The sequence below is a fragment of the Anopheles nili genome, chromosome 3 (assembly GCF_943737925.1).
Source record: "Anopheles nili chromosome 3, idAnoNiliSN_F5_01, whole genome shotgun sequence".
NCBI lineage: Eukaryota > Metazoa > Arthropoda > Insecta > Diptera > Culicidae > Anopheles > Anopheles nili.
Window position 1 is genome coordinate 38695265 of NC_071292.1, and position 26612 is coordinate 38721876.

Below are 26612 nucleotides of genomic sequence, written 5' to 3' on the forward strand. Positions count from 1 at the left end.
GGAAACGGTAACTAGACGGTAACTATGGCACCGGCTGGGTGCACGCATGGCGCAGTATTATAGATGCGCGAGACTCACTGGAAGTAGATGCTGCTCGATCGATCTGCCGACCGGAAGCGCCACCCTCTGTCGAGGGTGGTTAGCGGCCGACCGGTGACAGAGTATTACAACAGTGCGCATAACAAAATCGCTGCCGACGGAAAGTACGCAAAAATATGAAAGTATATTTAAAGAAACAAAGAAAAAAAATAAAAGAATAACTAATGTTTTGTATAGAATATTTCTGTTATATTATGTAAAAATTATTTAAAAATGAATAAAAATTAATCGCTTAAGAAGTTTAAAATAAAATGATAAACCAATCCGTTCTCGTACATTCGGAGCTGCTGGGACGCATTACTTCTTCGGGTAGGAAATAAATTATTTCCCTATAAAAGATTCCGCTCTTCCAGCCACCTCTGGGGCGAATACTTGATGCACATATTTGATGACACAATTGTCATATCCCTATATCCTAGAAATTATCAAGCTAAAGTCCAACACGTTCGTTATGTTGAAATCATTCTTTATTTTTCAATGCTCTTTATCTGTTAATTTTACAAGTGCGCAGTGAACCTCATCGACGTCCATTCTCCTCTTAGGACTGTTTCAAGGTCTGGAAATCACAAGAAGTATTTCCAATGCTGCGCGTCCTTCGTCTATTCCAGAATAATAAGCTCACGTGTTAATCTTCGTTGGATTATGTGATTAAGAAACAGTAAAGCTACAAATTTTGCTTTGTTTTCCTGAGTGATAATGATACATTTTTCCGTTTTATTTACATCGTTGTAGAGTTAAATATGTAGGTTTTTTTATGGTATGTTAAACTTATTAAAAATAAGATGTATTAAGTCGGAATGTGATGATAGGATTTGTTAAATAAACTTGTTATTATTATGATATTGTGGTCTAGAAAAATAAATGAATCAGCTATAGGGCATAGTGGAAAATCAGATCGCGGCCTTTAGTATTTTTCCATTGCGTTTTGAATTGTTTTAATTTCGATCACATGGTCAGTTGTTAATATTCTTAGAAAATATCTGGCAATGTTCGGCATCTTTTCTCAACTTCTCTCAACATCACAAGCAGAATCTGTACTTCTGACTGTATTCTTATCGATCTATTTGGATTAAAATGGCGATATTTTATAATTCGTTCAAATATTCATGTGTTCCATGATCTCTAACTTGAATTTTTAACATTTATATTTAAATGGTCAAATATAGGTCAATTTTGTTTTAATTATATGATGGATTATTTAAAATGTTGATATCTGCATACAAAAGTTAACCTCATTGTTATATTAAAAGCAGCTCCATAACCTTAAAGTTTAAATTTTAAGTGCAGTGACATAAAGCGTACAATATTATTGTTTGTCGAGTTATAAGTTTCCCGAAATGTTTAATAGTTGATATTATAAGTGGATATTAATAAGATTTGATTTTTATGATTTCGACGAATGGCTTTTATATAAAATAATACTTTTAAAATTGTTTGAATAGAACTGCTATGTTCATCAATCAATAGGCGTCTCCACCCACAAATCATGCAGCGAAAAAAGCAAAAGTTCTTCTTCTTTAAAGTTCTTTCTTCAAAACAACTTACATTTTACCTAGAAATACTTTATTTCTTACAACTTTTTGACATATTTTGCTCAAAGTATTATTTTTTAGTAAGAGAATATTTATTAGAAACATGTTTTAACTTCATCATTTAAATGAACATTAAAAATTTTTAATTAACGTAATTGCATATGTATGTAACAAAAATTCATAATATCCATCAGATTCATTGATTAGCATCAGCTTATCATGCATGTGATATATTCGGTGATTCTAATCAGTGATTTATTATTTTACGTATTGATGATCTTTAGACCTAAATTGGCCTTTTTCTGCATCAATTTTGCTAAAAGTTAATACATACACTGTGGTTATATACGAGAAACTGTAAAATATCTATTAGCTCTGAAATTCTAGAGCTGCTCGAATAAAGAAACGCACGTTGTAGGGTTTTGCACAACTGTCAAAATCATCAGGTTTTGGTTTATATCCCGTACGCTCAGCGGCTTAACTTGGTTTGAAAACAGCATTGTCGTTCGGTATAGCTTCAGTGTATGTTACACCCAATTCAAACCAGTTTGATGAACGTATTTACTTCCCGAATGATCTGCTCTTTTGACCATCCTCCCCCTTTGTTTGGTTGTTTACTTTTGTGTGGTGAAACATTCTGTGATAAGATACACATAGATAGACTTCCGCGCAGATTATCAATCGTTGCGGTGGATTATTGATGTGTTCGCGATAGTCGTTGGTAAACTGTGCCGTGTGATATTAAGTTTCGCGTGGACGTAGCAATGCTGGACAATCCCGTTAAACCGACGGAGGTCAGCGTTCGGAATCGTATCGATCTGAGAGAGATTCCTCTGGAAGCACTAAACGTTCGAACACGCGACCTGGTGGCCGAGCTGTTGAATCAACGGCGTATCTTTACGTCCGAGGATGGATACTTCCGCGATTGGCGCGGTGTGTTTGATGTGATCGGTATTCCCAAAAGCTATCTGCCGCTGGTGTCCTCCAATCCCAGTCCCACTCGATGCTTGCTCGAACTATGGCAAAACGAATCGCAGCATTGCAAACGCGGCGCAAATTTGGCCGAACTGCAAACCGTGCTCGGTTGCATCGACCGTTGGGACATACTGGACGATACATCGAAAATGTTCGGTAAGTGTGAGTCCGAAATAAGCTCCGCACAGAAAGTAACCTTATCCTTTGCTTCACAGACCAAGACGCGGAGCAGCATCTGGCGAGAGAACAGAAACGGTTGACGATGAAAACAGCACAAGAAAGCACATCGAAGGATCGGATAGGCGTGGAGGATAGCGGCATCATCACGAAGGACGATACTCCCGACCACAAGCAGCAGTACGATGCGTTTATTCTGTACGCGGACGCGGACATCGAATTCGCCACGAAGATGGTGGACCGGCTGGAAGCGCGTGGAATGAAGCTTTGCCTGAAGGACCGCGACATCCTGGGTGGAAGCAACTTCGAACACGAGGTCATATCGCGCCTCATCTCCGAGCGCTGTCGCCGGGTGGTGGTCATCATTTCGAAGGCATTCCTCGAGAGTCCGTTGAACGATTTCACCGTCACGTTCGCCCAAGCGCTGCAGATCGAGAAGAAGGAACGTAAGGTTATCCCGTGCGTGTACGATCGTTGCGAGTTGCCACCGCACCTACGGTACACCTGCCGGTTAGACTACCAGCGCTCGCAGAATCTGTACAACTTTTGGGACAAGCTGGCCGTGTCCATCAGAGACAGTCCGCGCAAAACGCCCGTTGAAAGCCCGGGCCTCAAACAGAAGACGGAGCAAAACGTGCCAGTGAGGAGCGCCCCTGTCGCGATCAGTCCGCCTCCCAAACCGACAATACCGACGGTGGTGGTGGACAAACCGACGCTTGTAGTGAAACTGCCCACCGCGGTCGAGCAGGAGGAGAGCCAATCGAGTAGCCTGAAAAAATCGCACTCCTTCTGGGACCTGTTCCCAAGCTTCAACCACAAAAAGGACAAACTCAACGGCAGTGTGTCGCAGCTGAATATCAGTGGGACGGCATCGACTACGAACCCAAAGAAGATGGGTTTTTCGACGTTGGGGCGAGAGAAAAAGCAACCCCTGTTTGGGGCTTCGTCCGTGCCGTCCGAATGTCCGCTGGACAAAGCGGAAAAGCCAGTGAAATCGAAGAAGAAGTGGTACAAACCGACTAGCCGGAAGGTTGCTACCCCCGTGTGATACCAGTGCCGCCGAAGGTCTCGTGCAATACAACCGTACTAGCATATACACGCTTAACTGTTACATTCTCTTTGAAACGTTGTTTTTTTTTTTTAATCAAAACCACCACCATACGCAACAATGCAGTAAATAAATTGATCGCTTTTGCGAAACTCATGCCTCTGGCTTAGGCTGCTCTATTATCTGGGAACCCAAAAAAACAAACATCGGTCAAAATTTGAATAGCCCCTCGCGCCTAACGGACATTCCATTGAGCCGGCCGGTAATCATCGTTATCGATAACGATAGCGGTCTGTTTGTGTGCACTGATTTGTGCGTTGTGCGTTTAAGCATCAGATAATAGCCTCCGAGGCTATTACGAAGAATACGGTCACTGACAAATGTTTGGAATGCCAACCTCTGATTACATTAGAAGGAATCAGGTAATTTTGTATGTCCGTGTGTTTGTTTCACAAAACTTCTTCATGGCCCTTTCGGAGAATTCCGCCGATTCCGTTACGTAGTGGCTTCGACAGCTTGTCGGTTGAAAACCCTCAACAAAACGCCTGCTGTACCATTGCGCAGCGATTATCTGCATGCTAAGCATTAAAATATGTCTCATTTTATTGATTTCTCTCACTAGGTTTTTTTTGGTTTTAAAACAGATTCAACACAGTGACGATGTAAAAAGAAAGAACAGTTTCATCACTACGACATTCATGTGGCTGATGTGGCTTCTCCGCCGGCCGCATCCGGTGCGATTCAACTCCCACCCAGCGAGCGGGACGAAGGTATATTCTTCAGCCCCTTCTCGAGGTGGTCGGCGTCACCGGCGGAGAAGCGATAATTCGGTGGTACGCGGTCCTGTTTGCGGAAGATATGGTTCATAGCAGATTGCTTCAGTACGTTCACGTTCTCGTCTATCAGAATGCAGTCCGTGTCCGGCACCGGGACTGGGCACTGGCCGTCCTCCGGGTGTGCTGCCAGTCCCGCCAAAGATATGTTCTCGCTCGTCGTGTCGTCCTTGGGGCAGACGCCGCTCGCTGGATAGTACTCGTCGGTCTGGTGATAGGCGGTGATCAACGCGTGGCTACCGTACAGATGTCCGCCCGATTCCGCGTGCTGCATCGGCGGATTGCTTGTGATGTTGGTGTTCGTAAACGTGGCCAGTTTGAGGCTGCCCGAGTCGTGCACCCGGGACGAGATGGTTTCCCCCGAGCTGGCCACCTCGGAGATGGTGTTTAGTGGGTACGCTTTGTTGTGATGGTCGCTCTCCTTCCCGAAGACGGCCTCCACACCGAGGATCTTGAGCACAAGGTGCGGATGAGCTAGCACGATCTTTTCCAGCGTGTCGAAGTCGATCATGTTCTCCGTCTGCGTCGAGCTCGACATCTCCTCCGAGTACTTTTGGGACAGGATCGACTTGCGGCGGTACATCGCTTCGGACAGTACCTCTGTCCCGTTCGGGCTGGCCAGGCCCGTCTCGGCGAAGACGTTCATCTCCCGGCACCACATTTCCGGCGGGTGAGAGCTACTGCGTGCCATCAGCACGTGATCGCTGTCCCGCAGTATCCCGACGACACCGTTCTGCAGGTTCGGAATGGACCGGGCAGGCTGAAAATGTCCCAGATCCAGCTGGGAGTTCATGGTGTTGTACGTCATCTCTTGCAGGGCCTGTATGGCGTTCCGTACCTGCAGCAATATGCGATCCCGTGTTAGTGGTGTTCCATATTTGCAAAACAAGGGAAATTTCCATGCATGACGAGCATCTTCCCTCTATCGCTACCATCGCATGTCCATCACGGGTTTGAGTACGTCTATCTATTGGCTATCAATCGCACACGATCACAAACGGGCAGTTTGTGTTTTCGAAGGGGGGAATGGAGAAAGCCCATGTCGCTTCGTTCGCCCACAGGCGGTGTCAACAAGCTTGAAGTGGCAGTAAGAGTTCTTTTCAGTAAGATGGACACTATTCATTGAGAAAGGCGTTTGGAGCCCGTTTTTAGCTCACATTCCATTCATGCATCTTCTGTTCGCTTATTAAAAACACATAACGCAATGAATCATGCTGTGTATATTCTTTCTGTAAGCCAACGAACAGCAGTACAAATGAATTGCAAAATAAAACGAATCATGCAGCCATAAAAAAGAGCAATAAATACCACTGCTTGGAATTCCACAACGTGACATCATGTGATTCACGCTCAATCGTCCATTGCATCTATCGCGCACCCATTCATGGGTTTCCCGTACCGGGGTTTATCAATTAGCAACGAGCGACGGAGGAGACAATTTAAAACTTGGCTGCTCAAGTGCGGAAACACTATCGACAAGAACAGATCGCGGAAAAGTTGAAGAATTTGCTACAATAATTGAATGAAAGCGATGTGATGCAGCAATGCAGCAAACCGCGTGCGAATTGGACATTCCCATACACTTGACCTACCGATACTGTTTCGCTAAGGTCCGGAACTTTGCACACTTGCTAAAATCACACTACTTATGTGTGTGTGTATATAACTGCAGCTTGATCCACGACGATACGAAACGCCCTCGTAATGGCACTAACGTAGGTTTTCCGTTACATTGCAAACGTGAATAGGACCGTTATTCATGTGTTGTGCTAATGAATATCGGCCCGTGTAATGAAATTTTTTTCGACAGTTTCGCATCATTGACAATCCGCATTGCCTCATTGGCAGGCGTAAAAAAAGGCTACAGAAACGACTCCCCAAAACCTGACAATTCTTTCCCCATTCTGCAGCTAATCCGCTTCACCCGGGACATCTAATCGAAAAAGCACGTCAAACCACCACTCCCACCACCAACAAGCCAGTGCAAACGCAAGCTAATTAGAATCCTCCCACTCGCTCGGTTCCTCGGTTCGCGTGCACTTACCTCCACGCTGAGCGCCGCCACGTCGTTGTGCAGTGTGGTGACCTGATTGTCTAGCCGCTCCACGGACACGCGCCCTTTTTCCTTCTCCTTCGCCACCTCGAGGTTGAGTCCTTCGAAGGAGCTGGTCTGCTCCACGGTTGCCGCTTGGTTGCCGGTTGCCGCCTGCACTGACCGCTGACGCTCGACTCGCTCCCTCAGGGCCACTAACGACCGATTGCGGCTGTGTTGCGTTTGAGCAAGATGAAATGAATTAATAATATTCTCGGCAATCCAATGGCATTCGTGCCACCGCTCGCTAGCTGCATTATGGGATGAGCTTAGTGTAAACGTGCTGAGAGCGCGCGCGCCAAATCGCAACGGTGTTTAGGCGAGGCCAAGCTGTGTCCCAACGTACCGACAGTCCGTGTTATCGGCGATGGAATGGTGTTAAGCTCATGGACGGTCATGAGCCAATCGGCAGGATGAGCTTTATGATTATCGAAATGGGCACTGGGAACTGTTTGCTGGTGGATTTGGGATTTCTTTTTTCCATAGATTGATATTGCTTCAATGCTCCACGACGCTCCACTAGTCGTTCTTGTGTTATGAAACCAATTTTTTAATGCAAATAAACCACTAGGTGAGCCACTTATGGTGATTCATCTTTCTGGTTTTGGTTGAAAAAAAAAAAGATGTCAAAAGTACCCACAACCATATGGATCGGAGTCCGTCCGAAACACCGTTCAATGAGCACGTAAATGTACCGCACATCAAACAGCAACGTGTGACCGCGAATAGTATACTAAATTTCGGTAATCTCCGATTTTGCATTCCGTTGCACCATTGCATGTCGACGCCGTAACGCGCCCACAGCTACTGCTAACGCTCTGTGTGTGTGTTCCGATAGCTTCATCCGTTGGATTTAACCCACCCAGGAAGTCCGCCGGGGACTCGAACGTTCGTTTGTTGAAATTTTCCACGCCCTATTTGGCGATCTATTGCTCGCGACTCACCTATGGACGAGCTTGGCATGCCGCGGACTGGCCGTGCCCAGGTTGTGCGCCGGTGATTTCTGCAACGAGGTGTTCATCGGTGAAGCAGAGTTCGTCTCCGCATCCGACTGATTCTCGTCATCCTCGCTGATCGACGGCAGCGCTAGACACGGCCCGTTGTTTTCCGTTTCCTCCTCGGCCTCGTAACCCTCGCGCAGGTTGTACGTCAGGTCGTGCTGGATGTCATTCGCGAACTCCTGCTGGTACTCCGGGTACAACCGCAGCACCTCGACCAACCCGCCCATGTGGATGCTCTTCAGATCGCAGTAAGTGAGCGCCTACGAGGACACAACGGGGAAAAACCCGGACCGGAGTTAGGCAGAAGGTGGAACGAAACGAATGCCAACGCACCTTCACGTCACCGCTGCTCTTCACGATCGTGTCCTGCGAGCCGGTGTTACCCGAGTTGCCCTGATTTCCGTGCAGCAGGTGTATGCTTATGTCACAGCCCACGAGGTCTCCTTTGCCTGCAAAACAGGGCGATTGCAGATTTAGCGGATTACCGATCCGTTCGTGATGCTAATTAGCCGGAAGGGGGTGGGTGTACCTACCCAGGATGGCCACGACCATGTTGTTTTGCATCACCTCCATCGAGCCGTTGCATATGTAGTAGATGTAGCTTAGTGCGTCGCCCTTGTGTATCAGATACTCGCCCGGGGCGCAAAAGTTCGCCTTGATATGTAGAGAGAGCAGCTTCAGGCAGCCCTACGGGGGTGTGAAGAAAACACGCGTGTGTAGGTGCAAACGAAAGCAAAAAGAAAAACCCCACTCGACCAGCTGCTAACTTACCTGGGACGCGGATTCGAATATCGGCAGCTGAAGGATCTCGCGATGCAGATGCATTGATATGTCTCCCCGGAGCTCCTCGGGAAATTCTTTCAGAATCTAACCGACGACACCGTCAACGAGGAGGAAGACGAACAAGAAAAAAAAAGAAGTCCATTACTCCAGTCATGCTGGGTTTTTTTTGCGTCCTGCGCCTCTATTCGGTGGTGTTAAATATGCATCACCAGCGTGAATGAATGAAACTCGTGCGAAGGCCCGTTCAATTCAACCAGATTGGCCAACGCGAATTTGCGAAACGGAATTTCGCGAAAACGGTTAACTTCCCTGCCTGGGCTGTCTACTCGTCTGTCAAGTTCTTGAGACTCAAATTTCGTCCTTTTCTGAATTCACTCGGGCCATTCAACCGAACAGCACTTCGCTTACGATTACGCCGTCAGGGGTGGGCAATTTTCGAGCGTCACCGTCACCCGATATCATTCGAGGATACGAGCGCCCACGTGTTGCTTTCACAAACATCACAACTCTGTTTCTCTCAAGCGTCGCTTTTCGGCAATCGAGCCTGATCGATATGATGCCGGCTTTTAACAAGCATTCCGAATGGTGTGATGTGCGCGCATATAATGCGTTAACTTCGTTCCACACATTGGGAACAAATTTGTTCACCCCTGGCCGTAGATGGTTACGACGGGTTGCTATGAGCGACAGCTACATGGCCGGATAAACATTCTCAGAACATGAAGACTACTAGATACCTTGTTGAGCCTCGATTGGATTGATGGTTCCGACAAATTTGGAATATAAAAGTTCCTGGTGAATTTTGCGGTAATGGCGCACACTTTGATGCCCTGTCGGTGAACAATAACCGACGCGTGTTCGAATCGAAGAAAGAACATTACATTACATCTTCATCTTGTGACGGGAGCTTCTCAGAGAACGTCGCCACTTTGCATTACTCCCACCGGCGAAAAACGCCGCGAAAAGTGGCACTCAAAAGCATGCAAATTAACTCAAGGTGTTTGTGGTGTTACTATTTATCGGCTGTGAATTATTTATGAAGTAGCTACTTGCTGGAAGTGTGGCGTGTAGAAGAAAATGTTAAAATTCTCGAACACCAACGTGCGCCTCCCCCCACCAGAGCCCATTGAATAAGACCTGCCGTTCAACGTCAAATATTTGCATGCTGTATTTACGTACCACGTTGGGCTCTAGTTCGGCCTCGTGCGTTCTGAGCACACATTGCTGGAGCGAAACAAAACACTGCTAAAACAACGGAACCCCAAGCACGCCAAAACCTAAACCCATCATCTCTTCCCACTTTTTGAGCCACTGCAAAGTGGCTATAATGGCCATCGCAAACAATGCAAACCCCTTTCGATGGCAACAAAGAAAAATTCGGAAATAATTGCACCACCCAAACCACACGGAGTGGCGGGAAAATCTCTAGGATCTAGGAGGCAAAACCCATTTCGCCCACCGGGAGAAACTTTCCAACTTTGGCACTGATTAAAACGCACACAAAGACACAAGAATCGCACACAAAAATTGCACAAAGCTGCAAAGTTACTCGCCACTGCAGCAGCAAATCTGCACCAGCGACAGAAGTGTCGCAGTTTTGAAGGCACAAATCCGCAACGGGAATCCGTGTGCGATTGTTGTTTTTTTTTCGTTATCCCAGAACGCCACAGAAGCAGCAACCGGGTTCCATTAAAAGTTGCAGAACGGCTCCAAACGGCTCATTTTCGTCGAAGCGACCCTGCTTGCACCCACAAGGTCAATCTGCTCCCAATGTAGCCAACTTGTCCCGGGCGGGTTTGGTTTAATTCTACACGTAAGTTTACGAGCCACGCGGGTGAGCTTGTGAGGGTACCTACCTCGTACACGTCAATTCCATGATTAAGTGACCACATTGTTTGGAAGTAATCTTGCATCCGCTGCTTCAGCTCCTTGGGCATCTGGGAGCACGCGAGTGGTAGGACGGCAAAAAAGTCAAGTACACGGAAGGGAAAATTAAATTAGGTTCCAGCTGCGGGTTTGCCGGGAACGAGTGCCGAATCACGTTGCACCAGCGAAATGTCACCCAGCCCTCGGTGCCGGCGATGCTTTGCGGTGCGGGAAAAGGCTGAAGGTCGAGCCTTGCAACTCACCTGATGCAGAGCGATGAAATCCTTCAAGTCACGCCACTTGCTCTGGTACAGTGAGCGGCGTGAATACATGCGCTGAATTATGGCCGTCACGTTTCCGAACACCACGGCGTGCATAAGGGCTGCGAAGAGCGGGGCGAGAGGAGAAACCGAAAAAGCACGGTGAGCCCACGGGTTTGGGGATTACATGTGGAGAATGAGCGGACGGCCGAAAAACCCTCCCCGGGATCCCGTGGAGCAGGCGAAGATGCTGCTTTCCTTCCTTTCGTCCGCGGACCGGAAGGCGTACGTGGGATATATACGGCGCTCGAAATTGGGCCTGCCATTGTCACATCGCCGAGATTGAATTGGACTCCCGGTGGGTGGGCAATCAGTGGGAGGGAGGTGGACGGGGGGGACGGGGGCGCAGGGTATTAATTCCGCCTGTCTGACACCGCCCGTTTGCCCGCAAAACCTCATTAGGACAGTCGATATCGCGAACTCAATCGTGCGGTTTGAAGGAGATTTGATTTGGTTTTTCGTCCCGCGAATCCGGGAAGCCGCGTCCAGGCCGGAGCCTCTGGCGGCTTCTGGGTCGAATAAACATTGCCACTCGGACCCACCCACCCTTTCTCGGGGTCACGTTTTGGAAGGGTGGGTCTTTCGAAAGGACGCAAAGAAGCGAAAACAAATTCATGTCCGCCTGTTTCCCAAACCACGAAACCACACTGCGCCATGCCACGCACGCCATTCACGGGGGTGGTTGTTTTCGGTCCCGCTTTCCATTTGCGCACCCACAGCATCGCTGGCGGTATTATTTTCCCATTTTCGCGGCCACCCATCGGCCTATGTTATTCGATGCGCGTTTCTAAGATTCTGTCATTTGCACCTATTGTTATGCTGGTCAAAGGCACCATCTCGGGGCAGCATTTTCTTCAACCCAGAGCTTCGACCTTTTGCGGTGGCGTGTCGGTTCGAAGGGGGGAAAAAGATTGAAAGGGAGAAAAATAAGCCCTTGCAATGGGAGCTGGCCAAGCGCTGTCGCTAAACCTTTGGCAAGGTGAGATAAAGTTAATCTTGATGGGGCGCGTTGTGAATGCGTTGCGCGCAAAAGCGAGCACCATTTTTCATCCGCCTGTTTTTAGTCGGGTATTTTTTTTTCTTTTTGGACAAATGACAGCAACAAAACAAAATTACCCCCTCCAAGACGCTGGTTATTTATTCCCCGAAAAGCATTCAAATCTTCAAGCATCAACACCCACATGAACGGGTTTTCCGGGACAGGACGGGACGGGTGGTTCGTGGTTGGAAATTCATTACATTATGCGGGTCGCGTTTTAAGCCGAATCGTGCTTTCGGCAAGGTTTTCGGAGTGTGTCACCCTCTCCATTTAGCAGGAGGAAAACATTAGATGACGCATAATTTTCCACTAGAAACCTATCCTTTCAACTTAGGCCCAGGTGATGAGTTATAGAGCTGGAATAGTGAAACGCAAATGAATACTTTTGCCTACTTGCAACCATTGTGTGCGAGAAATAAACCCTCCACTATTAACACATGCAAAAACCTGTCTTTATTAACATTTTTTTCCTTTCCCGATTCTACACAATATTCACTTCAAAATCATACTGAAATAGCGGATGCATGACTCTATAAGTAAAGGGATTATTACAGTTACTCATCATTAGTTATGCACACCATATTGTCTATTGGTTAAAGAGTAAAATAAGAAAAACTGCCCCGTGGCGCTTCAAATCAGCCACAACTTTCCAAATCATCGCAAATCAGCAACTGTTGCCCCACGACGATGATGGGAAGAAAATCAACCATAATGCCCCTAGGATCCGCAAAACGAAGCCATGCTAGCAGCTTTCCCCGGGGCTTCGCAGTTACCTAACCCACGTTATGATTTCTCTCCACACACAGCATCGTGATCGTGAAGCATTTCGACACGAATGCCATTCCCTGCGAGAGCCTTGTGCCGCTTCCAGTCAGCCAGCCACCCAGCCAGCTAAGGGATTCTATTCTCATTTACGCCAACTGCTTACACAGAGTGCATTCGCATGACTTCATTTGCTGTCGGTTGGTGTTTGATATGGCTGCCCAGGGCACGGCGGGCACCATTTGGGTGGGCCAAACTAGATCGCAACTAGCTCGGGACCAACCTCGCGGTGTAATCGCTAACAGCTGCCAGCAAAAAACAAACAAAAAAAAATAGGGAAAACCAGAAGCGACAAGCACGCACCCAGACCAGAGGGGTTTTGCTTCTTTTCACGAGATCCTGCCTAGCGGGACGATCCAATCAACACGAAGCGACGTGCACGTGCACTTACCTCCGATCAGCATCATGATGATGCTGAAAATTTTCTCACTCAGTGTAGTCGCCGAAACGTTGCCGAATCCCACGGACGTAAGGCTGGTGAAGGTGAAATATAACGCCGTTATGTACGCCTCGCCGTGCGTCACGTTCGATACGGGAATTTTAAGACGCTCCGCCAGCGTGTGGATCCATCCTGCGAGGAAAAGAAACTGGGTTGAGAAGCAGCGGAGGTTTCGAAACTCGAAACCATCTCGTAACGGATTTGCGGTTGATGAACAGCCTCACAGGCCTAGAACCGGCGCCGGGAGGGGATGTTGGAAAACTTTTCAAACACTACACCGAACTTTCCGCAAGGACCTCGCCAGTAAACGCTTAACCGCATAAAAACCGCTTGCTTTCCTTGTGCTTTCGTATAATCTCCCACAATCTGCTCGAGAGCATCAAGCGTCGGGTGCCGCAGCACCGGAACTCGACTGATATAACAAACAAATGAGCCAAAAAAGGAGGCGCCTTCTCTTGCTTCGAAACCGGCGAGGAGGTTTCCCACGATGTTCACCATCGATTGAGGGCCCAATCAGGGTACAGGATCCTTGCGGTGTCCTAGGCTTTCTCCCGACCGCGGTGAGACCTTTGCTCTTGTTTATTAGGTGTGCTGCTAGCGGACCAGCACGCTATTCATGTTGCTTCAGGTGTTGTGTGTGGCGAAGTTTTCACGGGCAAGAAACGTCTCTTGTGCCGTCGCGAATAGTGGTGAGTTGCTGGAAGAGATGCCTACGGAAGCGGAACAGCTTGCAACTGCTAGGCTACCTATACCGAGTGGTTGGAAGAAAACGCGTCTAGTGTGCGGAACGAAATACTCGTTGCAGAATAGAATCTAGATGGTCTGTAGACGGCACATCTGCCGACAGAGAGAGCCTACAAATTCTTAGCATCAAATCTACACATGCATAATACGCGCTACTGCTTCTAGCTTTCGAAAAACGCGCTCAAAAGTGCTTGCCAAACATGGTGCCGATTAAATTGAGCTAAAGGGTGGCCCTTTTCCCGCTGTTGTACTGCAGTTGTGCATTGAGTTCAAGGCGGCTGTCGCTCCTAAAGGATTCAATTGATGCATGCACGCTAAAAGCTTTTTTCCCTCCCGAAATTATGCGAAATCGGAGAACGTGAAAAATCTAATACAAACTTCCAACGGGTGTGCTGCGAAGTTTTGCCACCGGAAACAACACGAGATTGTTTGGCGCGCGTTTGATTTTAAGACCAATCGTACACCATCGTACCAGACGTTCAACTTTCAGCCATGGCCTAATTATCCATCCAGGGAATAGAACCTCAAGGACGGTAGTGGAACAGTACTCGAGCGCTCCGGCACACGGTTGGCGGTCCTATTGCATATTAATACGCGCTCGGTTCTACATTTCTTTGCGAGTGGTCTTGCGACCACAAACAACAACAACAACAACAAAAACAAGATCCGAACAAAACACTGTACTGCGGCGCATTTGCAACACTTACCGATGTCCCAGTCCGCGTCGTTTATGAGTCTTTCTTTCTCTGCAATCACATACCAAACACAAGCCAGCCAATGTGCAACTAAAGAGAAGCATAGCATCAACAGGGTTAAAATCATAGCCGTGTACTGCGAGTATCTATCCATCTTTTGAAGCAATCGTGCCAGCCGCAATAAACGTGTTAATTTGACTAAGTGTATGTGAGATTCCTGTGCGGGGTAGAAACGGGAGAAGAAGATGGATCATTTTACTGGTGCTGGTGAGGAAATACAATGTTGGAGCAAAAAAAAAAATGCATCCCAAGGCCCACATAGTGGTTGTGCTCGTGCCCGTTGGCAATCACATCGCAGTACTCCAGCGAATTGGAACAAATATGTAGTATTGTAGCTACTATTTGGATGCCAGTGTCGAATACAGAAGTAGTAAGCAAGTTGGTGATTATGTAGATGTAATTTGACAAACTATACTCTAATAAAAATGACCTGCTGTTAAAAATTTTCACCGTCCGATCCTAGCTATTGAAATTATTGAAAGTCCTTGAAATTAAAAAAACTTATCTTTAACAAATTCACGCTGCGGATTTGTCGTGTGTATTTTTGTATGTTTGTAAACCATATAACCTGTTGTTTAAATACATCTGTATTGAGTTTGGAGTCCATTTTTCTCTTTTCTATGACTTGAATATTATGTTGAAATGATATAAGAAACAAATCAGTTATAACCGCATTACGGGATTCGTAAGCATCACTTTGTAATGAGATAAGGAAATATTTCAACAATATTTTTAGCAAAACAAAAATGTTTGCGTAAGGGAATAAGAGAACAATCAGAGCAGTTTAAATCGATGAGAGTAAATTATTCAATAGGTTGAGCAAAATGCTGTATTTCAAAGAGACGTGAAAAATCTAAGCTTTTTATAACGATGAAAATAAGATGATTGTGCTAGAGTCAAACTAGAGTGCGGATTTAAGATGTATAAGGTTTTCGAACTTGTTGTTGCAGCTGTAAAGTGATTTAAAGCTCTGAAAAATGGCCATCATTTTGAAAATGATGGTGAAGAACAAAGCTTGCTTGTATTTCTTTGCTCACTATTTCCGTACCACTTACGCATTGCGTAAACTGCACTAGTCTCCATCGTTTCGAGCCATCGCGAATGCAAACGAAACCGTTCTATTGCGGATATTTTGGATAACAGTTTGTAGCACAACTGTGAAGCTGAAAAGTTTCACTCTCAAGGACGACCGCCCGTAAAACTATGTAATGGCTCCGCTATAACTCGCAATTTCATGGGCGCGTAAAGACAGCGCTGCAACATCTTCCACAGTTGACTCTCGTACTTGGGAATCCTGCTTTCGCTCGAGCAGCGGCAAACCTGTGGAGTTTCGTGCTTCTGCCGTCATCTTGTGGTGAAGGTTTTCATCCCTTTTAGCAGCGGCTGCTCCGCCTGTACGGCTTTACTGGGGAATCAGTTCGCCCAGTTGCAGGGCGATTCCTCAGATCAACCCAACGTGTGGCTGAGCGGACCGACGATCGGGGGTGGAAAATTAACTTACCTCACCACTAATGACATTGCTTGCGTAGAGGTGATCGAAGGGTAGGGCGGCCAGCAGATCCACGATGAACCAGCTGCGGAGATAGTTCAGGGCGATGCTTTTGGAATCCGATACTACCTCTCCCTTGCGCGAGACGTACGTCGTGCGGAAGTTCACTAAAATATCTGCCGAAGGTGGTGGTTGATGCCAGATGGGGTGAAGCGAGCGTCAGGTTGGAAACGAAAGGAAGCGCAAGTTAATAACACGTTGCAGGATGCGGCATGCTGATGTCGCTGAGGAAAAGGTGCTGGTGGAGCGATTTGCAGCCAGCGTTCAGGATTGGGCCCGGAATGATGGTCCAAAATCCGCCCGAGCAATGATTCAGTAAAATGATGCAATTAGTTATATATCCGCAGTAAGCAAACGCAAAAAAGGCAAACATCCCCAAAATGGCTACTGGCCTGCTTGGGGCTGCCGAGGCAAGGAGATAAAGTTTACTGCCTGCCATTACAGGGCTGATCGTTCGGTTTTGCGCTCGTGTGATGGCACAAGACATTGGTGGGTGGAAAGGAGAGAGAGGAGATTAATATTTACCAACAATAAATAAAGCCTCGACAACAACATCCGACACCATGGTTAAACGATCGGTTTTAACGAACGCCGCATTGTACGGCACGGCGACGGCGACGTAGAACGTAGCAACCAGGATCATCCAGTCCCAGCAACCCTTGAACATGCCGTAGTGCGATAGAATGAAACGCGATTTCTTTAAGGCTTGCGTCTTGTATTCAGGTAGCGGTGCCTCACTCGAGTGCAGTAGATTCTGCAAAGGAAAATCGATAACCAGAAATAAGACGGTTTAGATCGCGATCAAGCGATGCGGCATCGGCATGCACACCGACTCGTTTCCGTAGCGCCGTTTGCATTGGAATTTATGTTCTGATCTTTTCCATTTCCGACAATCAATCTTCATCGCGAACATGTTTCAATGAGTTTGCGAATGTATCTTCCGCCGACATGACGGTACAAGCAAAAATATTGGACTAATGCAATACTACTTAATCTACTGCAAACGAAGTTGATCGTTTTCAATACTTTTCATTAACTTCGTCATTCGATTTTTTTATATGGAGCTTCAGTTTGATTTTTCAATTTGAAAAAAGATAAATTAAAAATCATATTTGCATCAAACATATTGAGCTAATGATACAATACACATAAAACGTATTAGCATTGCAGCAAAATTGTACACCACATGGTATTATATACCCGTATTCCGAGTGTATAACTTATATCTTGCATAATGTAAACATAGTTTTATTACTGGAAAAATATTTATTTAGAGTTCTCATCTCAATATTTTAAAACTTATCGCAATTTTCATAAATTTTATCATCTACTATCATATAAAATATGTAAGTTGAACCATTTGAATATGCAATAAATAAAATAAATACGATTCAGAATTTTCAAGCAGACATACTCATGATAATTGCGCAAGATTAGGTATGCTTATCACTGCCAATATCCTGTTTGAAAAATTGAAAACCTAGACAGTGAAATAATATCAGTATATAACCTACCGAAAAGCGATATAGAATATTGTACGGAAAGTGCTTTTTATGGATTAGAGTATCGTTTGAAACAATTTGAAATCAAAAGAAAAGAAAAACAACTAAGCGCACATTAAAGCACAATTATGATACTTACGCTATTTAGTTTAATTTTGGTTTTCATCTTCTCCGGCTTATAGTGCCCGGACAGCTGATAAAGAACGGCTCGCGAGCGTCGACGGCCCATATTGACACCCGGTGGTATCTCCAAACTATCATCCTCCGCCCCATCGTCTGCAAGCAAAGAGGTTTCAGCTGATCGAAATCGTGCTCCCAACAAAGCAGCTAAAATTTCCATCGGTGTAAATATCGAGAGAATTGAATTGATTAAAAAACACACACTGAAACATTCAATAGAAGAGTACTGAGAGGGCCAGCACTAGAGGGCCAAAGGTGAAAGATACGTAAAGATTGGACAGGATAGCAGCGAGCAGGGTTTAGAAACATCAAAGAAAATGAACGAATATTGAAACGTAGAAAACGGCTTTGCTGTACGAGCGAAACACAGAGAAAATTAACACATTTACTTGCTCCACAGAAAACGTCCAAACTTGGCACGGAAAGATGAAAAATCCTACTGTCTCCTTAGAGGTGACCTTGGCATGAGCTCTGGCGTGAATTTTGAAAGCTTTCGCTTATTAATGAGCTAAATGTATGCTTTTCAATTTTGGCTCGATGAGAAATTCCAATTGCGTATGGTTTATGGCAGTCTCATTCTATTTGTTTTGTAACGAAAAAGAACACTACACGTAACGATCGTTGTGACAGGGTAGACGTAATACATTAACTGTTCCTAACTACGATTTAACGAGATGGAAACACTTTCGCTTACATTGATAATCGGTACAATAAAACGTATTGCTCAGCTGGGAAACATCCATGCAGTCAGTATGTTATTTAGTGAGAGAATCATTTTTTTTTTCAATTGGCAGTCGCAAGTTGGAATGGTTTTCGAGAGGATTTTCTGTGTGTGCATCAGATAAATCTGTTTTTATGAAAGCTAAAACCATGCTCTAAGGGCACAGCCGTTCTTCAAGGAATTGCCTAATTTCTTATGACATTTTTGCTCCCAAAACGAAGGGCTCTGGAATGCTCAGACGGATTTATTTCTCTTTTCCAGGAAGGAAAAGAAAGTGATTCGAAAATGCATCATTACGTAGCAGAATGTCCATTTCATTAGGATTCGACATTTCACGGGTGCCGGTTTTAGATGCGCGATTAATTTGATCTTGAACTAATTGATTGATTATTCATCTTTTGATTTAATGAATAGGTATTTTAATGATCTTTATTATTCTATCAGTTGAATTATTTTCCACTGGGATACTTAATAGACCCTTTTTTAAAATACGTTACAGTTTTTTTATAATTTTATTAAATTTTACAAAATTTTGAATGGCCACTGAATAGTTCTACGATAATTCAGAGCTGTTGTATTTAAACAACGCAGTTTTGAAGAATATATGCATAGCAAGTGGTCTTTTCTGCTATATTCTGAATCAATCAACGCTCAAACTACGCGCTTGGTGGAATCTCCAGGGGAGAGGGCCTCTTCGTTTTTAACCATTCTCAATAATCCAATTACAGTATGCAACGAGGAAGTTTGTGCACACATTTTGTAGACTGTTCTCGCGAGCTACGAGTATTGCGTTCACTATCAGAACAAAATCATAAGCGGCAATGTAAATGCAAATATTTCGTCCCATTTGGGTGCTGGCTGCCAGTGAGTTGGCTGAAATCACATCCAACGCATGCGGCATCCAACCGGAGCAACGAATAAATGAACTTCGTTTGAGCCAATGAACGAAATAACCGCTCCCGATGGCGGAGGGTCAGTTTGGGTATCCGGAAGCAGGTCCCGGGCGCTGGTGAGTAATTACGAAGCAAAATTAAACAGAATGCATCGGCGGCAGCAAACCTCGTTACGTATCGTCCTTCGGGGATGTGCGCATTTGAGTGAACCTGACGCTGTTGTTCCATCCGGTAGCGAATGGAAATTCTTGAAAACAACATCCGCGAGCGATGAGCTACGCCAGTTGGAGTCTTTTCTCGGGATACCGAACTGTATAGCCATGACTAGTGAAATCACAATTATGAGCGGTTGCACTAAGTGTCCTGTGTAACTGGTGAAACAACCCATGGGCGGATAATTATTGTGGTTTGGATTTAACATCAGCATTAAATGGCGCTACTATCGGGCTTTTACTTTCACACATACATTCACATTGATATTTTATTGAAAAAGTTTGTTTTTAAATGCAAATCGAACTGGTTTCAAATTCATGTCTACAAAATAAGAATGAGTGAAGATTTAGATTTCAACTCACGTTGGTTTCAGTTCAGGCAAACAGATCAATAAACTAACCACTCAAATACATGCGTAACTTCATAAGTAACATACCTTTCCTTCACTTTTACATGGAATAAATCCACTTCATGACATAAACATCATTCTTGATTTGATTTTACTTTGTTTTTTGGGAAATTATTATGACGAAATTATTACAAAATCTTTCAACAGGTTTTTTACACCATTTTATTACTTTTGAATTAACTTCATTCCATTCTACGGTAGTTGCGGTAAATTACTTTTATACAAGAAATGATTTACCGAAAGTGAACCTTTTGATGCCATGCCAAAGTTTAGAGCACAAGCCAGGCCACTGAGTTTGGCTAGTATTGGCAGTATGTACACTCAACGGCTAAAATGGGGGTTTGAAGGGCGGCGCTATGCATATCGAACTAACTCAAATCTACCGTTACAAGATAAATTGTTGGAACATCCGTTGCCTGTTTACACAACTACCAAGGCGGGTTTTCCCACCGCAGTAAACTATCCACGACCAGGAAAGGTAACACGAGACAACTAATGTCTTCTTGCCACATATGTGAGCATCATAGATCAAGACGCGTCAAGAATAAGGAAACAGGAGCGGGTTTTTTTTATTTATTTATTCGCACAAGATATCGAGCACGGGCAGACAGAAACAGTCACGGAACGAACAGAATTGAAGGTTATAAATTGCGCAAAAAAGTGGAAAACACACACACCGAAAACGACGCGTCGGTCGCAGTCGAAAAGCGAGGAAAGGGGCGTAAAGTCGGCTTACTTACCGCTATCACATTCGTCCGACATCGACATCTCCGACATTTTGGCCGTCGTGACGTCCTTGTGCGATGCCAGGAACAGCACAACCTCGCGCTTCTCATTTTTGATGGGCACAATGTCGAGCAAGCACCAGAACGGAGTACCTACGGACCAGGCGATCGGGGAGGCAATAGAGCGAACGAAACGGATCAAAAAAGTTGTCGAAAAGACATGAAATGTTAAGCATAACAAGCATAATAACTCATTAAAGCGATTACGAGTAAACTTCGGTGAAAAGGTAAAAGTTTCAGCGGCATTGTGAGCTCGATTCCGGGAACGGAGAATGCTATGCGAGATGGAAAAAAAACAATAGCCACCATCTCTATCCCTTTATACTCCTGCCGTTTGCCTTTCCGCTAGTAACCAGCTTTCATCTTCCGGACAATCGGACGCCTAATGCCGTGTGTTTTCTGAGGTGACTTTTGCCGGCTGTTCTATTTATTTTCGTTAGGGCATTTGCGAACACACTTTTCAGGAACGACGGCTTGGGCGGGAATTTCATTACGCGGTAAGTTTTGAAGTCCCGGTGTCTGTCCCATAAATCACGCTTTCCGACCATCCCGGCTGCAGGTTAAGAGTACACCATTTAGATCGCTTCTCCCCCATAGCCGCTGCTCGCTTGATGCCGCATCAAATGTGAGACAAGTGTAACGTGAGCCTTCGCCCGCGCCAGATACGAAAGTGGATCTTCCACTCAAAATGGTGTTGCCCGGTAAACTTTTCTCCGCGTGAGCCAAAAACATGTCTCGTCGTTGACTCGAGCAAAAATAAAAAAGAACAGAAACTCCGGTACGCAGGCTGTTGACAGATAACGACCTCTGCCATCCCGACCCGCATCACGATGCCCAGCGTTGTGGGCTTTCTGCGGTTTGGTTAGCCTCTCGGGAATTTCGGGCGGAGACGTCGCCCACAGTTTATATTAATTTGACGTTCGCGTTCGCGAATCAGGTGCAAATGGGGCCGTTAATAAGTACATTTGCATGCGAGAACATCGCCCGAAATCGCTCACCTACGCAACAGAGTAAGTGACAGTGATAGACGCAAAATATTAAGATGTTGTGTCACAACAGCTGAAGCGGTAAATCGCAAAAGGTGCCTGAATGGAGTTAGGCTGGTGGATGATCTGTTGTGATTGTTTGCTTAAGCGATGGAGATATAATCGCATTTCAACCGTGGCAACTGTGAGTATCCAAGGCTCTTTAAAGACAATGTGCATAAAATGAGCATTCATAGCTGGGCGTCGCTTGTCACGAGAAGCGACACAGTCGGCCTGAACGAGAACCGATCGAACAGATCGAACGGCCGAATTTCACGTCAATGTTGTCTATTGGGCGATGAGTCAAGAGCGAGAATCAAGTTTCCCTCCGCTTTCCACTTCCGTTTTACTGGAATCGAATGCAAAGCAAAAATACTCAATTAGGCTACACTTTGTGTTAAATCGTTCGCCGAACCTGCGCTAGACTCTGGCAGAGCAGTTCTAAAAGGGCCAGCATTTGATTGGCTTCTGGGAAACACGGGCAGATTTAGCTTGAATTACTCTCGTAAGCGTTATGTGACAAGAAACGTTATATCAGAATTCCGCAAACTATTCGGAACGATCGAATACTGGGCTAAACATCTTTTACGAAACAATTTCCCGAAAGATCGATACGAATGCGCATGACGATTTTATTTTGGGAACATCGTGCCACCAGCATATCCGCAGGATTGTTCGAGAAAATCGAAAGCTCATGCTAATCTCGCCGTATCCTAATGCTGTTTCGTTTGATCGACGATTATCTTTATATTAAGTGTACATAAACGTCATTTAGGATGCATTTCATTTGCGTGATGATGTTATTTTAACGATGATTTATCGAAAAAATCATCTCTACTGTCGTTAGCATACCGCCAGCACGATGCACCGACTGGCGAATACCGAAGCGAGAGCTTATTTTCATGAATGCCCCCGATTTTACGACGCCAATGTCCATGGAAACGTTACCTACCGTTTTTCTTGTAGAAGATGACCTCCAGTTTCAGCTCCGACTTTCCATCTAGACTGGTTTCGATCATGCTTTTATGCTCGTCCTTGGTCTCGGGACCGTACAGGAAGCGACAGGCACAGCCTGTCAAAAAGGCAGGGACGAGCGAGATGGAGAACAGAAGGCGAGCTTTAATGCTATCGTGTGCAAGGGATAATGCACGGGTTTATTACCTTTTTGCATAATTTGCGCTCGAGAAAACCCCGACAACTCAACGAAGCCATCGGAGCAGTACACTATAGGATACCCGTTTACTTGTGCGTTGCCCAGTACGAAATTGGAATCTGGAAATAAAGATTGCAATAGTATTATGTGATGCGATTACCTTACAAAAATATGCAAACAAATTCTTTAGGCACTGTCTTCTTTTCGGTGGTTTTAAAACCAGACTTTCAATTTTAGGGTTTGCTGAGTCTTAAAGCTTATGAGAAAAGTCAAATCACCTTATACATAACCGCTAGCAGAAGCATTTTGCTATATTGATCTTGTTTTAAGACTGTAAATCGTATTAAATATTCATTCTAATCATTACTTCAAACAAAGAGATTTAAGTGGCAGGAATGAATAGCAGTGCGTTTAGATGATAAATCATTGAACAATTATTACGAAGACGACAAAAATACACACATTCTTCTCCGAAACGTCACGTCTACTTTTGTTGAAGTGAAATCTTTGAAAGGAAATGTGTGGGTATGACTATTAATTACAACACATTAACTGTTGGTTTAGCTGTAACAATGTAGGTGTAGGAAAAATGAGAATTGATATTTGTTTTCTAGCCGTACAAGCGATGGATAACAAACATCCTTTTTCATTTTTTATTCTTGTTATCTAACCTTAGGCAAAGTTTGATTTTTTGTGTAATGCTGGTAATTACTGCAAAGACGATAAGCATCAAATGAGCAATCAATTTTTGTGATTCAATCTAATTTTTTTGTTTTTGTTCAGTTTTTAAAGATATGCTATAGATGCAGGATAGTATAATACATGAATGATGATATTGAATGACGAGCTGTTCTACAATGTTAATCTAAATCTATTGATGCGTATAAGTCATTATTAGAAATTGAAGTTTTCCAACATAAGCCGCGTATTAATAATTTTAAAAAAAACATTTGACAATTCTTTACATTTCTATTTCGCAACATAGTTTAGATGATGAAACATGCAGCTGTGGAAGTACTACCGCGTTTCGTACTAACTGTTACGATATGTGCGGGTGATTTCCCCGGTACACTCCAATAAAGCACGTTTTCTCAACAAATCAATATGGATTACATAGAACTTTCATTGTCCTTATTTATGAGGACTATTGTAATCAAATATCCGAGAGAGAAAAATCGTACGTTTATAACTGAGTTTAGAAGAAAACCTACTGAAAACGTTTGAAAACTACTGAATCGAGATATGACAAGCATGACCAATAGTAATAAATCAAAACTAATATATACTATTTATAAAAAAAATGTTCATGATTGCTGTACAAGTTTTGAGCAATTATTTTTATATGGTCTTAGAGAATAATTTGAACAATTTTAAGAATTAGTTTATGTTAAATTAGAATATTTAGAATTTTATTATCAAGAATAAATCCAACGGCTATAAGGACGAGAAACAAATAACTGCGCCCTTGAAACATTTGTGGTAAATAGATTGTTTAGCAAAAAAAATGAGATAGCAAAAATGAAAACTCGAACTTGTAGAAAATGCTACATGCTCTTTATGCGCAATTACATCAAGTTGGTTGCCTACTCTACCTCTTCACGAACTGTGAGGAATTATATCTATGAAATAACACACGAATACGCTTTGGTACGAGCCCGTTAACCCTTTCTTGTTGCCAATTAAATTTAAAGTTTAACTTGAGCTATTAAAATCCCGCAGCCTAGAATTACGTTCGGTTTGTAAGGAGCTCGTGGCCAAGCACATAAGTGTACCAGGACGCTCGAACAGCCACGCAGCACGTACAAACGAGAAATCACACGTTTATGTGAACTCAATTAATTTTCTTCCATCCTTCTCTGGTAGCTTCGTGCCGGCTAACAAGCCATGCGAACGACCAATCATGAAATTATGAACCCGTTCCGAAACGCCAACCTTGACGAGGCAGACGACGAGAACGGGACGGGACGGTAGTACGGACGGAGAAAATTAAAAAAAATACTCTTTTCCGCCTTTCCCCGGAGTTTCCATTTTACGTACGTTTGGTTCCCGCACCTTCGAGTATCAAACGGCTGTTGGTTTCTGCGACCCCAAAAAAGGCACTCACATGCTCAGAAGACGCCACCAAGACACACCACGAGTACGCGGAAAGAATCACACGGCAAAATTGCGACCTCCAGATCCATTCGAATCCTTTACGGCGCGTGATGAAATTAATCGAGGACACACTCTCGTGTGTGTGTGTGTGTGTGTGTGTGTGTGTGCTGGAGCCTTTCGCAGTTATAAGTCACTTTGGGGAAATTTTAATGCCTCTTTAATTAAACGGTCTACTTACGTGTGCCATCGAAGCGGGTCGCGATTGTGTCGAGGAAGGTGTTCTGGGGCGCCAGGAGCCCCTTTCGTGCCGGCATTTGTGCTGCGTGTTGTTTTCCGTTTCTCCTCGGGATCGAGTGGGTGGGCTGAGGCGGCTAAACCTGCGACGAAAACGTTACGATGGCATACGATGAGAAAAACGAAACAATTCAGAATTCCGTTAGCCGAGGTGAAGGGGGATTGTTTAGTGAGCGATACTCAGCCACGGTTCCTAGGCCGAGTGGACGTAACGGAATCAGAAAGGAGTTTGAAATTGTAAACGATACGCGTATGGCACATGCTGATTTCGGTAAATATTTACAGGAGGACACACACGAGCGCGCGTGTGGAACCTGATCCGAGCACTAGATCGATTTTCCTTCTGCGCGAATCGATCAACCCGATTCGTCGTGAAGGTGAATTTGTTCGCAGAAGCCAAATGGCACTCCCCACAACCTTCCAGGCTTTCCGTTGGCCGGCACTATCAAAGGGCAAACATTGGCATTTTCAGCGCGCATCGCTGTATACACCTGAAACTGAACCGGCGGAATGCCAAATCATGTACCAGCTATGCCAACCCGATGCACGGAGTGTGCAGGGACATGCCTGGCCGAAGGGATTAACGCCGAGAACGAGGGAGAAGTGTGACTAATCACTATCACTACGGGGTGAGGTGGTCCAGAAGACGATTAGATAACTTACAGCAAACAACCGGCTCTCGCTGTTGACGTGAGTACCAAGCAGATTAGGATACGTGTACATTTTTGTACATTTTCCGAACGTGTCGGGATGGATGGAAAAGTCCCGAGCACGGGAGTTTACCATTTTTTGGTTGTCATTAGCTGGTTGTTTGGATTTTTGTTGTACATTATCAAAACAAGCAGTTCATGAATTTGGCTAGGTAGGCAAAGTGAGTGCATCGCTTGTGCCCAATTAATTGCAAATTATCATGCTACCCAGTGTACACGAAAATGTCCATTTTATTTTTTTTTGTGGGTTTTATTTGGCTAAAATCTGGGATAGTGTTATCTTCGAATGGTATTATATTCGCCAAAAAAAAACCCCAAAAATTATTCATCTGAACATCTTAAGCCAGGTTTTGGGCGTAGAATTTAAGCTAACCTGCAAAACACCGATGTCCGATTTTATCCCCATCGTGCCCAATCCCAATCAAATGGCAGCCCTCAAACCGATCACTTTTCAATCCGCCACCAAATACTACCGGCCTCCCCGGAATAGATAACCTGGCCGAAAATCGGGAAAGGGGAAAATGATCGCCTGGCCCGGTACCTGGTTGACTTTGTTTAT

The 26612-nt window shown here is 44.8% G+C and overlaps 2 protein-coding genes across 2 annotated transcripts; one reads left to right on the forward strand and one right to left on the reverse strand.

Moving 5' to 3' along the window:
* The first annotated feature begins 2394 nt into the window (after window positions 1–2394).
* LOC128723690 (myeloid differentiation primary response protein MyD88) lies at window positions 2395–3860 on the forward strand. Its single transcript, XM_053817454.1, has 2 exons — window positions 2395–2762; window positions 2822–3860. Exons 1-2 carry the CDS (start codon window positions 2396–2398, stop codon window positions 3829–3831), a joined length of 1377 nt encoding a protein of 458 aa, XP_053673429.1. The 5' UTR covers window position 2395; the 3' UTR covers window positions 3832–3860.
* Window positions 3861–4382: 522 nt separating this feature from the next.
* LOC128727358 (potassium voltage-gated channel subfamily H member 8) lies at window positions 4383–25363 on the reverse strand. The gene is made up of 17 exons (XM_053821262.1): window positions 25288–25363; window positions 22964–23074; window positions 22755–22874; window positions 20733–20870; window positions 17716–17903; window positions 16600–16828; window positions 16027–16190; window positions 14478–14682; window positions 12979–13158; window positions 10670–10788; window positions 10397–10477; window positions 8529–8624; window positions 8291–8444; window positions 8091–8206; window positions 7701–8017; window positions 6709–6928; window positions 4383–5502 (listed from the first exon to the last, which is right to left on the reverse strand). The coding sequence occupies exons 1-17, from the start codon at window positions 25361–25363 to the stop codon at window positions 4573–4575; spliced, it is 3444 nt and encodes a 1147-aa protein (XP_053677237.1). The 3' UTR covers window positions 4383–4572.
* Window positions 25364–26612: the final 1249 nt, after the last annotated feature.

Bases quoted from the DNA above. Each gene is read 5' to 3' on its own strand.
- LOC128723690 (XM_053817454.1), top strand. From the start codon at position 2,396: ATGCTGGACAATCCCGTTAAACCGACGGAGGTCAGCGTTCGGAATCGT. The intron at 2,763-2,821 runs GTAAGTGTGAGT...TTTGCTTCACAG, and splicing joins CGATACATCGAAAATGTTCG to ACCAAGACGCGGAGCAGCAT.
- LOC128727358 (XM_053821262.1), bottom strand. From the start codon at position 25,363: ATGCCGGCACGAAAGGGGCTCCTGGCGCCCCAGAACACCTTCCTCGAC. The intron at 17,904-20,732 runs GTAAGTAAGCCG...TGGAAATTTTAG, and splicing joins GTCGGACGAATGTGATAGCG to CTGCTTTGTTGGGAGCACGA. The intron at 8,625-10,396 runs GTAGGTACCCTC...GTCGTCGGTTAG, and splicing joins ATGGAATTGACGTGTACGAG to ATTCTGAAAGAATTTCCCGA.